The sequence below is a fragment of the Somniosus microcephalus genome, chromosome 9, assembly GCF_052327205.1.
Source record: "Somniosus microcephalus isolate GS21.2 chromosome 9, FLI_Smic_1.0, whole genome shotgun sequence".
NCBI classification, from domain to species: domain Eukaryota; kingdom Metazoa; phylum Chordata; class Chondrichthyes; order Squaliformes; family Somniosidae; genus Somniosus; species Somniosus microcephalus.
This window is the reverse complement of record NC_140995.1, coordinates 180600739-180613334: the sequence shown is the minus strand read 5'-3', so window position 1 is coordinate 180613334 and position 12596 is coordinate 180600739. Positions and strand designations below refer to the sequence as shown.

General features: G+C 45.8%; 1 protein-coding gene across 1 annotated transcript in view; it reads right to left on the bottom strand.

Annotated features, from left to right (window-relative positions):
- Positions 1–251: 251 nt before the first annotated feature.
- The window catches only part of akirin2 (akirin 2), a 35727-nt gene continuing 23382 nt past the window's right edge, over positions 252–12596 (bottom strand). Inside the window, 5 exon segments of the mRNA XM_085997647.1 lie at positions 252–1741; positions 2770–2810; positions 2813–2853; positions 2856–2978; positions 7420–7572. Of these exon segments, the coding sequence (XP_085853773.1) occupies positions 1666–1741; positions 2770–2810; positions 2813–2853; positions 2856–2978; positions 7420–7572 (434 nt within the window). The 3' untranslated portion in view covers positions 252–1665.

The window sequence follows — 12596 nt, the reverse complement described above, 5'->3', positions numbered from 1 at the left end:
ATCTTATTTGCCCATTTTGCAGACTAGAAATGCTGAAATGGCAGTCAAACATGACTCCCATTAATATTGTACATTAGTTATAATGCCCCGAGTCAGTCATATCCCACTAGTCAGAAAGCAAAAATACATTGCAACACAAGGTATTAAAAAATGAATGTTCAAGTCTTAAGCAGTTTGGAGATTATTCCTTTTTACTCGATGCTTTGTAACGCGGTTCACCACATTCTTCACACGACATTAAACAGCACTCCTTAAAACTGGATGGAAACTTTTTTTTTTTATTGTCAACTAAATTCCATTACACTACAAAGAACAGTAAAATAATGGTACGTCAAAATGCAGAAATAAACTTTGAAAGACTGCTAGAATAAATAAAATTTACTATTTTACTCAAAAATTACTATGAAGCTTCAGTTACCCCCTTCCTAATCCCTCTTTTCTCTTCCTCAGAACAAACTCCCTTCTGAACCCTTCATTTGACAGGCAAGACCACAGCTACATGCAGGCAATCTCTCATATCCTACAGTAGGGATGATTAATCTCATCATCCAACATTCAAACTGAATTTTTGCCTGCAGAAGTGTTGTAGTGCACAATGAGCCTTTGCAAACCTTTGCCTTCCAGCCATCTTAATCTCAGGCCTGCAGTCACTGAAGACATTACTGCATCTTCACAGCTGCTCTCTTGGAAGCATGTTCATTATCAGCTGTCTTGGGCATTTGTAGTTTAATGGTTAACCGGACCTAGTTTCTTGTAAGTCATTTTCAAAATTCACTTGAATCACCACAGTAATAAGCTTAATAGAAATCAAGAATCTCAGGTTTAAAAAATGTCAAATTTGTATACAATTTAAACACCTAGTATCCAAACAGTTTTTGGAAAGCAACATTCTGACTTAACATATCTAATATTAACATAGGTAAATATCGAAAATACAAAACAAGATCAAACTGCAGTCACTCCCCTACTGGCCGTCAGGGAAACAGATCAAGCTGCTGCAACTCATTCAAGTTCAATAGTCTGGACTCTTCAGAACATTTATGACTAGATTGAATTATGCTTCACTAATTAGTTCAAATGGAAATACTAAATCACATATAAAAACAAAGGAGCCACATTTCACCTTGTTCACCTGCAGATCGGATAGTGAACCTCAGTGTTGTCTCAATATGAATTGGTTCTAAAAACCAGACAACACAAAGCCTCCACAAATCCAGCTTGAGAAAATTTAAGAACACTTACACAAGGAATAGTAATAAAAAAGTAGATTGATGGTTCCCCTCTTCTGCCTTTTTGGTAGCTAGAAGTCAAAGTTTGCAAAAAAGGCTCATTACCAAAACCATACTGGACTGATTATTCTCCTAAAAATCTGGCATTTAAGATACAATGCTGAAATTATATGCGAAGGGCAAATTTCTGGAATACCAGCATTGCTCCTTTAAAGTCATTAAAATTAAAGAAAAAAGCTTTTCAGATTTTAACAATACAGCAAAATTTTAACAGAGGGAGCCACTGGTATATAAGTACAGGTAGCGAAGGTCCAATAAGGTGATGACACATCAGGGAGCACTCCAATAAACATATGCTGCAGAAAAGTGGTTGCCACTGACACAAGCTGAAAACACCCTGTGCTCACAGGTGGTTAATATGGCACTGCTATAAGTCTCAGAGAAACAGCCAACTTGCAGTGTTCAAAAGGAAAAGGGCACTCCGCAGAAACATGGAACAATTCAAGACACATCTGTGAATTAGAAGAGAATAAATGTTAATTCCAGGCCAGACTAAAATAAAGTTTTAAATTAGCATACTTTTCTGTTTTGCTGTAAAGATAACAGCTTGCCTTTTTTGCACAGAAAAGGCAAACAATTCATAGGTTACCCTCCAACTACCATTGAACAGTACACCGAATATTCCATAAGGCACTGGCTTTTCCTTGGGACTTTTAAATTAGAAATGGCCATTTTAATAGATCAGCCACTATAAGAAGCAAGGACACCTCGTTTAGCTTCCTCCCAAGTTTTTGAACAAACGGACTGTATAGCCTTTGAATTACAGCATAGCTGCCAAAACAGCCCGACTTCAGTAAGGTGCTGCAAAATAAATGAGATGCCATTAATGCCAACAGCAGCAGAGCAAATGGGGGCACCCTGTGGTGAAGGCACAGTACAAAATGCAAAGTCACCTACATGAGCCAACACCGCCCATTTTATTCTGGCTGAGTGTGCAGCACGTCCACACAGACTGGCAACGTGTGTTTTGTTAAAGTTGCAATCATGATTGTTGAACTGTGCTATTGCAAAGTTGTCTCTCACATTGCCACAAGTAGTCAAGGCCATCCCATTGGGTAAATGGAGCTAAAAGCCACAACTATCGGTCCAGCAATATAAACTGACCGTATGGGAGATGGGAGGAAGCTCAAACACATTTACAGAGCTCTGCTCACCATCCTGTTGTAATCTGAAGCAGCAAATTCCACAGGACTGGAAACTCCAGTTTATTAGATAGAATCATCTATAGTTCTACAATATAAAAGCAGCATCACCTATGCTCTGGACACATGTTGCTAGAACATTGAAAAGCCAAGAATGACTCCATTTTAAAAATGAGGATATTTTCCTCCCAGTAACTGCTAAAGCAGTTTTCTGTTGATACTGCATATTATTGCAAAAAAAATTGCAATGCTACGATGTGGCAGAGTGTGGGTTCAGCCTTTCTTTTCAGACATGCACCTTTCCTCAGGGAAAACAAAGAAATTGGAGGGCAAGTCACCTCAGGCCATATTCAAGACAACTAGCTGCTGACTCAAGAGACGGGAAGATCTTGTCCTCTCAGTCAAGGATGTGGCACACACAGGTTTAGGATCACAACATTTTAACAAAAATAAATAAATTGGTCTATATACATACAGCTTGCAGGTTGCTCTCCATATCGTCGCATAATCTGGTCGTGCGTGAACTTCACAAAAGTATCATATTGTTCTGAAAGAACATTAAAAACCATTTAAAAGACGAAAAATGTAATTGTTTTGATCAAAACAAAAAATAAAATCCGTAAAGGGAACTTTCACAAATTTTACACGGCAGTTTTGTCTATAATTAAGAATGAGCATACACTGTCAACATATGGTGGAACTCTTACCCACTTCACCCTGTGCTCAAATAGCAACTCTCCACCCTGCCCCTAGCAGCGTCACAGATGAATGAAATGAATAATATGATTAGAAATCTACCACCTCCAAAAATACCCACTAGCAAAGATGGTTGAATTATCATTTGGAAATAAAACAAAGTGCCTCCTGCTTCCAGGACCAGTGTGTCTTCCTCACCCTTTCCAGTAGAGGCTCACGCCAGGAAACCACAACAATCAAACCTGACAGACTGCCAAAGGCCCTTTAAAAGGTACTCTGGAATGCTGAGCTGAAGCATGCCAGCATCCCTGGAGGTATATAGACCTCCAAACAGTAATGCGGAGGTTGGGGATGGCATTAAAAGGGAAATTAGAGAAGCGTGCAAAAAGGGCACAGCAGTCATCATGGATGACTTTAATCTACACATAGATTGGGCTAACCAAATTAGTAACAATACTGTGGAGGAGGAATTCCTGGAATGTTTACGGGAAGGTTTCCTGGACCAATATGTCGAGGAACCAACCAGAGATCAGGCCATCTTAGACTGGGTATTATATAACGAGAAAGGATTAGTTAGCAATCTTGTTGTACGAGACCCCTTGGGTCGGAGCGATCATATGATCGAATTCTTCATTAAGATGGAGAATGAAGTAGTTGACTCAGAGACTAGGGTCCTGAATTTAAATAAAGGAAACTACGATGGTCTGAGGCGCAAATTAGGTAGGATTGATTGGGGAATGTCACTCAAAAGGTTAACGGTGGATAGGCAATGGCAAACATTCAAAGACCGCATGGATGAACTACAGAATTTGTTCATCCCAGTTTGGCATAAAAATAAAACAAAAAAGGTGACTCAACCGTGGCTAACGAGGGAAATTAGGGATAGCATAAGATCCAAGGAGAGGACATATAAATTGGCCAGAAAAAGCAGTAATCCAGAGGATTGGGAGCAGTTTAGGATTCGACAAAGGGATTAATTAAGAAAGGGAAAATAGAATGAGAGTAAGCTTGCAGGGAACATAAAAACTGACTGTAAAAGCTTTTATAGATATGTGAAGAGAAAAAGATTGGTGAAGTCAAGCGTAGGTCCCTTGCAGTCAGAATCAGGGGAATTTATAATGGGGAACAAAGAAATGGCAGACCAATGAAATACATATTTTGGTTCTGTCTTCACAAAGGAGGACACAAATAACCTCCCAGAAATGTCGGGGAACATAGGGTCTGATGAAAGGGAGGAACTGAAAGAAATCAGTATTTGTAGGGAAATGGTGTTAGGGAAATTGATGGGATTGAAGGCTGATAAATCCCCAGGGCCTGATAATCTACATCCTAGCGTACTTAAGGAAGTGGCCCTAGAAATAGTAGATGCATTGCTGATCATCTTCCAACATTCGATGGAATCTGGAGCAGTACCCATGGATTGGAGGGTAGCTAATGTTACCCCACTATTCAAAAAAGGTGGTAGAGAGAAAACGGGGAATTACAGACCTGACATCGGTAGTGGGAAAAATGCGAGAGTCCATTATAAAAGATGTAATAGCAGATCACTTGGAAAACAGTAACAGGATTGGACAAAGTCAACATGGATTTACAAAAGGTAAATCATGCTTGACTAATCTACTGGAATTTTTTGAGGATGTAACTAGTAAAATAGGTAAGGGAGAACCAGTGGATGTGGTGTATTTGGACTTTCAGAAGGCTTTCGATAAGGTCCCACATAAGAGATTAGCGTGTAAAGTTAAGGCACATGGGATTGGGGGCAATGTATTGACTTGGATAGAGAACTGGTTGGCAGACAGAAAGCAAAGAGTTGGAATAAACGGGTCTTTTTCCGAGTGGCAGGCAGTGACTAGTGGGGTACCGCAGGGATCGGTCCTTGGACCCCAGCTATTCACAATATATATTAATGATCTTGACAAGGAAACTAGATGTAATATCTCCAAATTTGCAGATGACACAAAGCTGGGTGGATGTGAGTGCTGTGAGGAGGATGCCGAGAAACTACAGGATGATTTGGACAGGTTGGGTGATTGGGCAGAAGCATGGCAGATGCAATATAACGTGGATAAATGTGAGGTTATCCACTTTGGTGGCAAAAACATGAAGGCAGATTATTATCTGAATGGCAATAGATTGGGAGAAGGGGAAGTGCAACAAGACCTGGGTGTCCTTGTGCACCAGTCGCTGAAGGTAAGCATGCAGGTGCAGCAGGCGGTTAAGAAGGCAAATGGCATGTTGGCCTTCATAGCGAGAGGGTTTGAGTACAGGAACAAGGATGTCTTGCTACAGTTGTACAGGGCCTTGGTGAGACCACATCTCGAGTATTGTGTGCAGTTTTGGTCGCCTTATCTGAGGAAGGATATTCTTGCTATGGAAGGAGTTCAGCGAAGATTCACCAGGCTGATACCTGGGATGGCAGGAATGACGTATGAGGAGAGATTGGGTCGATTGGGCTTGTACTCGCTGGAGTTTAGAAGAATGAGAGGGGATCTCATTGAAACTTATAAAATTCTGGCAGGACTGGACAGACTAGATGCAAGGAGGATGTTCTCGATGGTCAGGGAATCCAGAACCAGGGGTCACAGTCTAAGGATAATGGGTAGGCCTTTTAGGACAGAAATTAGGAGGAATTTCTTCACCCAGAGAGTGGTGAACCTGTGGAATTCTCTACCACAGAAGGCAGTAGAGGCCAATTCATTAAATATATTCAAGAAGGAGTTGGATATATTTCTTAAGGCTAAAGGGATCAAGAAGCAGTTACCAGGTACTGAACTTGGGATGATCAGCCATGATCGCATTGAATGGCGGAGCAGGCTCGAGGGGCCGAATGGCCTACTCCTGCCCCTATCTTCTATGTTTCCCCACCCCCAACTCCCAAATGCTGCACCATGAAAAGTCAACCAACCAGAAAACTCTCAGGACCCCCCCCCCCCCACCCATACCTTCCAACACATGCCCTGGATGCAGAAATCACTGCACAACACCAACATCCATAGCCCATAAAAAACAGTAAACCCAGGACACACAACCCAAATGCAGATCAATCATGGGATCAAGTACCGAAACAGCACAATTACTTCCGCTAGTTTATTTTGCTAAATTTTTGCACAAAAAGAAAAGGAACTAGTTTGAATACCACAAAACTTCTCTGTGGCCATGATGCTATGATTTCCCATACTGCCAAGACTAATCCTGGACTGTTCAAATTACCATATTTGTGCTTTTGAAACAAAAAAATCTTATTTTCAGGGTGCAGCACATGTGCTTCTTTTGGAGAGTTAAGGGTGGGAGGGCTCAAATGTTTGGTGCAAGCTAACTACAGGGGCAGCCTATATGTAATTAAAATAAAATTACAGCAATAGCAGGTCTCAACACATTTATAGCCACAAATTGAAACAAGTATACATGGTAAGCTATCAATGCCAGAGGAGTCCCAACTTTAGCAGTGGGCCCGACTGCCGCTAGGTTTACCATTAGAGGGGTGTCATTTAAATATTGGACTCCTACAATGCCAGCTACAATTTTTCTGGCCAGGGACAGAGCACTTTTGTTGATGCTGCAAAACCCACCATGCAACACACACAGGGCAGATTCCACAGCACTGGGAGCCAAGACTATAACAAGAGTCATTTCATTTCTACTTATAGCATTTCTGCTTCTCGGTTGAACACAGACTAGCAGAGTGCAAGGTTTCAAATTGGGGTCCGCAAAAGGATCTCGAGACCATTACTAGCACATTATTTCGGTTACTGTACGCTACAAAAACTATTTTCTGCAACTCCTCCGTTTACTCTTCCAGTGGCCGAGCTGGTCTTGGAAGTTATGACTTAGGGTCTCGGAGTGCAATAGCACCTCCAAAGTAATGTGTTACTTTGCTGGATGTCGCCCGCAAAGGGAAAAAGTTGAAAACTGCTGATTATTAAAACCTGGGTCCGAGAAAAACGATGTAAAACTACTGATTGTATTATGAGACTGATTGCGACGAGTTTTCTTTCACTTTTGGGGTGGTGGAGCGTAAATAAAATGAAGATTCTTTTTATACAGCTCCAACCACAAATGTAAATATTTGTATTTAATTAAATCAAGTATCCCAATAAGCCGTGTTATCTCAGCTCCCCCAAAAGAAAAGCAGAGCTCAGCAAGAGGCGAGCGAGACTGCTGCGCTCCACCCGGGCATTAATTCAGTCCAACCCCTGTGCTGCCTCAAACCAAAAAAACCTTCTAGAGAAATTTCATTTATGAGATTCCACTCTACAAAATGCCCAAGTCCACACATGAAGGCCCAGGTTTACCTGCCAGCTTTGTATCCAGTATTTCTTCATACTCTTCACGGATTTTCTCTTCTCGCTCTTTAATCAGACGTTCACAGATTATTCCAACTTGCCTCAAAGTGAACAGTGGCTGGTCTTTCTTTGACTGTGGTGACAATGATCCAGATGAAGTGCCTGGGGTTTAAAAAGAGCAAAATAAAAGTAAAGTCTTGAAATTTTAACCTTTTATTAAAAAGAAAATGCTGGAAATGTACAGCAAGTCAGTCAGCATCTAAAAGAGAAGGACAATGCAAGAATCCCACAACACAAGACCACCTGGATGCAATACATTAAGATTTTTAAATATTTGTCAGAGGTGAAGGATGCGAAGGCTGGACATGGAGTTTCTTTTTCCAGTGTTACCTAGTGTCAGCAGCAGGTACTCAGTATACAATAGGTCAGATGCAGAGTTATGCTCTGTGGCTCATCCAAGACTGGATGTCAGGTAAGCAGTCTGACAGTACAGTGGCAAAAAAAAAACAAGGGCGGCGCGCACGGACGCAGCGGCTTTGTCTCTCCCGAGACTGAGCGTTTTCACCCTCCTTCTGAGTCTCTTCTGGACTCTGCTGATACGGGAATTGAGGGCAGACCGACTGTACAGCCGGCAGACACTCCTCGACATCGGGGCCGACTGCGTGCGGCTCACACTCGGCGACATCGATCCGCCTCCCGACATCGCCCAACCCCTGGGACCAGCGTGGCGTCCTTCCCCAGCCGGAAGTCGGCGCAGACAACGCAAGCAGAAGCGGGGTAAGAGGGCAGGTATCCAAAACAGGCTGAAGAGGGCCCCACAGAAACCCTCCCTCCCAAGTATTTTCCTGGCCAACGTCAGGTCACTAGAAAACAAAATGGATGAGATCAAACTTGATCTCTCCTCACAGAAAAGGACAAAGGAATGCTGCGCCATGATCTTCACAGAGACCTGGTTGAACAACGGCATCCCTGACACCACCATCCAACTAGAAGGACGCACGGTCTTCCACGCCGACAGAACTGCAGACTCCGGTAAGAGCAAGGGAGGCGGTTTGTGCATTTACACTAACAATGCCTGGTGCACTAACACGGACATAATCGATAGATCCTGCTCGGCTGATTTGGAATTCCTCATGGTAAGGTGCAGACCCTTCTACCTGCCTCGGGAATTCACGGCTGTTATCATCACTGCGGTCTACATCCCACCACACGCTAATGCCAAACTAGCACTGAAGGACCTCTACAGGGCCATCAGCGAACAACAAACTGCGCACCCAGACGGAGCTTTTATCGTCGCGGGGGACTTCAATCACATAAACCTAAAAACTGTACTACCGAAATTCCACCAGAATGTTTCCTGCCCCACAAGAGGGGAGAACACACCGGATCAAGTCTACACGAGCATTGTAGATGCTTATAAGGCCATTCCCTGCCCCCACCTTGGGAAGTCTGACCACCTCTCCCTGTTTCTAGCCCCGGCATACAAACCGCTCATCAAAAGAGTGAGATCATCAGTGAAAGTATGGCCAGAGGGGGCAGTCTCAGAGCTTCAGGATTGCTTCGAACGCACTGATTGGGGCATGTTTACCCATAATGACATCGAGGAATACGCATCCACAGTGCTATTCTACATTAACAGCTGCGTCGAGGTCGTCACGACCCATAAAAATATCAGGACATACCCCAACCAGAAACCCTGGATGAACGGAGAGGTCCGCTCGCTGTTGAAAGCACGCGACGCAGCATTTAAATCTGGCGACGCGGCGGCTTACAGTGCAGCTAGGACCAACCTAAAAAAGGGTATCAGGACTGCCAAAAGGAAACAGACACTGCGGATAGAGGATCATTTCCACAACAACTCGGACCCCCGGCGCATGTGGCAAGGCATCCAGTCCATCATTGACTACAAGGGCAAAAACACCAGCCCCCCGGTTAGCGATGCCTCCCTTCCGGAGGAGCTTAACAACTTCTACGCTCGCTTCGACAGGGACAACAGGGAGCCGGCTACCAAAGCCTTGCCACCCCCGGAAGACCAGGTGCTCACTCTGTCGACCTCCGACGTAAGAGGTGTTCTACGCGGAGTGAACACACGAAAGGCTGCTGGACCGGATAGCATCCCTGGACGGGTACTCAAGGAATGTGATCAGCTGGCTGATGTCTTCACCGCCATCTTCAATCTGTCATTGGCCCAGGCAGTAGTCCCTACATGCTTCAAGACCACTACCATTATTCCTGTGCCAAAACAAACGGCTGTGACGTGCCTGAACGACTATCGACCTGTCGCACTCACACCCATCATAATGAAGTGTTGAGAGAGACTGGTCCTGGCTCACATCAAAGCCAGTGTTCCCGCCTCTCTTGACCAACACCAGTTTGCCTATCGTGCAAACAGATCAACGGAGGATGCAATCACAACTGCTCTACACTCGGCACTGAATCACTTAAGATGGTAAAGAGACCTACATCAGAATGCTGTTCATAGACTACAGCTCAGCATTCAACACTATCGTCCCCAACAAGCTGGCCACCAAACTCCACACTCTTGGCCTGAACACTTCCCTCTGCAACTGGACCCTGGACTTCCTAACAAACAGACCCCAGTCTGTCAAATTAGGCAACCACACCTCCCCCCACCGACCCTGAACACGGGGGCCCCACAAGGATGTGTGCCGAGCCCCCTCCTCTACTCCCTCTTCACCCATGACTGTGAGGCTGTTCATGGTTCCAACACCATCATCAAGTTTGCGGATGATACCACGGTAGTAGGCCAGATCACCAACAACGATGAGTCAGCCTACAGGGAGGAGGTCCAGCATCTCGTGAAGTGGTGCGCCGATAACAACCTGGCCCTGAACATCAAGAAAACCAAAGAAATCATTGTGGACTTCAGGAAGTCTAAAGGCGGAAGTCACACCCCCATCCACATCAATGGGGCTGTGGTGGAAAGAGTGGACAGCTTTAAGTTCCTCGGAGTCCACATCACGGAAGACCTCTCCTGGTCCCTCAATACCTCCTCTCTGGTGAAGAAGGCCCAGCAGCGCCTATATTTCCTAAGGAGGCTGAAGGGATGTAACCTGTCACCCTGATCCTCTCTAACTTTTACCGCTGCACAATAGAGAGCATCCTGACAAACTGTATCACAGTGTGGTATGGCAGCTGTAGCTACTATGACCGGAAAGCCCTGCAGCGGGTAGTCAAAACTGCCCAACGCATTACCGGCACCTGGCTACCGACCAGAGCACATATACCAGAAACGCTGTTTACGGAGGTCACGGTCCATCATCAAAGACCCTACCCACCCCAGCCACAGTCTGTTCGCCCTCCTGCCATCTGGGAGACGCTACAGACGCATTCGCACCCGTACGACCAGATTTAGGAACAGCTTCTTTCCCAGGGCTGTCATCCTACTGAACTCCACAAATAAACTCTAAAGCCTGCACATCTGCCAATGCACTTTATTATGGTTATGCTTATGTTAATGTATTACAAGCCAAATGTATGTTGAATGTTTAAATGTCTTAATCTAAATGTACACTCTCGGGAGCCGCAAGCCTACATTTCGTTGTACTGCACTTGTGCACTAACAATGTGTGGTAAACCACTGTTTGTATTCCACTGTGTACATGCCTGGACATGCCTCGGCTGACTCCTCCCACAAGTCCTAGTATAAAGGTGACTGCTCCCCAGCCCTTTGTATTTCTGGACCGGTCGACCACTCGAGGCAGACCTTCATTCTTTTGTTAATAAAAGCCTTTAGTTACTCTCTTAACTCTCAGTCTTTTATGAGTAATTGATAGCGCATCAATTTTATTAACAAAATCTTTATAATGGAGAAGATCCTCACACCAGCATGCCTGGACTTAGATCATCGGGAGGCAGACTCATCCACCAAGTTTACTCACTGGCTTAAGTGATTCGAAAAATTCCTGACCGCCTCCGCAGCAATTAAATCGGACGAGGACAAACTGGATGTCCTGACCTCCAAAGTGAATCACCGAGTGTACTCGGTCATCCAAGACGCGACTTCGTATGCGGACGCTATCAAGCTCCTCAAGGACCAGTACACGCGCCCAGTGAACGAAGTGTACGCCAGGCACCTTCTGGGGAGTCGTAAACAACAACCTGGGGAATCGACCGTGGAATACCTTCAGGCACTGTCTGTGCTTGGCCGGGCCTGTGGTTGTAAGGATGTAAAGGCCGCCGTGTACACAGAGGAACTTATCCGGGACACTTTTGTAGCGGGCCACAGATCCAATTACACCCGACAGCGACTGTTGGAGCAGAATGACCTTGACCTCAACAAGGCCTCTGAACTCGCACTATCATTGGATGCAGCCTACCGGGGCATGGATGCCTACTCCTCTGCACCGTGGACGCCGCGGGGAATGACAGCCTGGGACACGGTAGGACCGCCTCATAGCGCCGTGCCACCCCAGCCACACCCCAGCAACGGCCCAACTATCGCAGCAGTGTCCCAAGGCCAGACAGCAGTGCCCCAAGGCCAGAAATGCTACTTCTGTGGCCAGGCAAAACACCCCAGAGCGCGCTGCCCGGCGAAAAACGCGATCTGCTCGGGCTGCGGGAAGAAGGGACACTACGCTAACGTCTGCAGGGCCAAAGCCACCCCGAACCCCAGCAGCGCCGCGTGTGGGCCATGCGGGCCGCCATCTTGGGCCTCCCCGGCCATGTGCGAACCACCGGTACAGCAGCCATTTTGGACGCCTCCAGCCACATGGGGATCATGGACGCCGCCATCTTGGACGACAGCCAGAACGCAGCAGGCCCCCAACACCGCCTCATCTGATACCCGCAGCGACACACCGACCCCTACGCTGGCCTCCGTTACACTGGACCAAGCGAGACCGCACCAGCTGGCCAGTTCCACAATGGACATTAAGGTAAATGGCCACGATACAATCTGCCTTTTTGACTCTGGGAGCACGGAGAGCTTCATCCACCCCGACACGGTGCGGCGTTGCTCTCTCCCAGTCCTGCCTGCGCACCAGCGGATTTCTATGGCCCCCGGGTCCCAGTCGGCGGACATCGGCGGCTACTGCGTAGTGACACTCGTAGTAGACGGGACCGTGTACGATCATTTTAAACTTCTGGTCCTGCCCGACCTCTGCGCTGCCATCCTGCTGGGGTTAGATTTTCAGTGCCACCTTAAAAGTGTTACGATGGCGTAC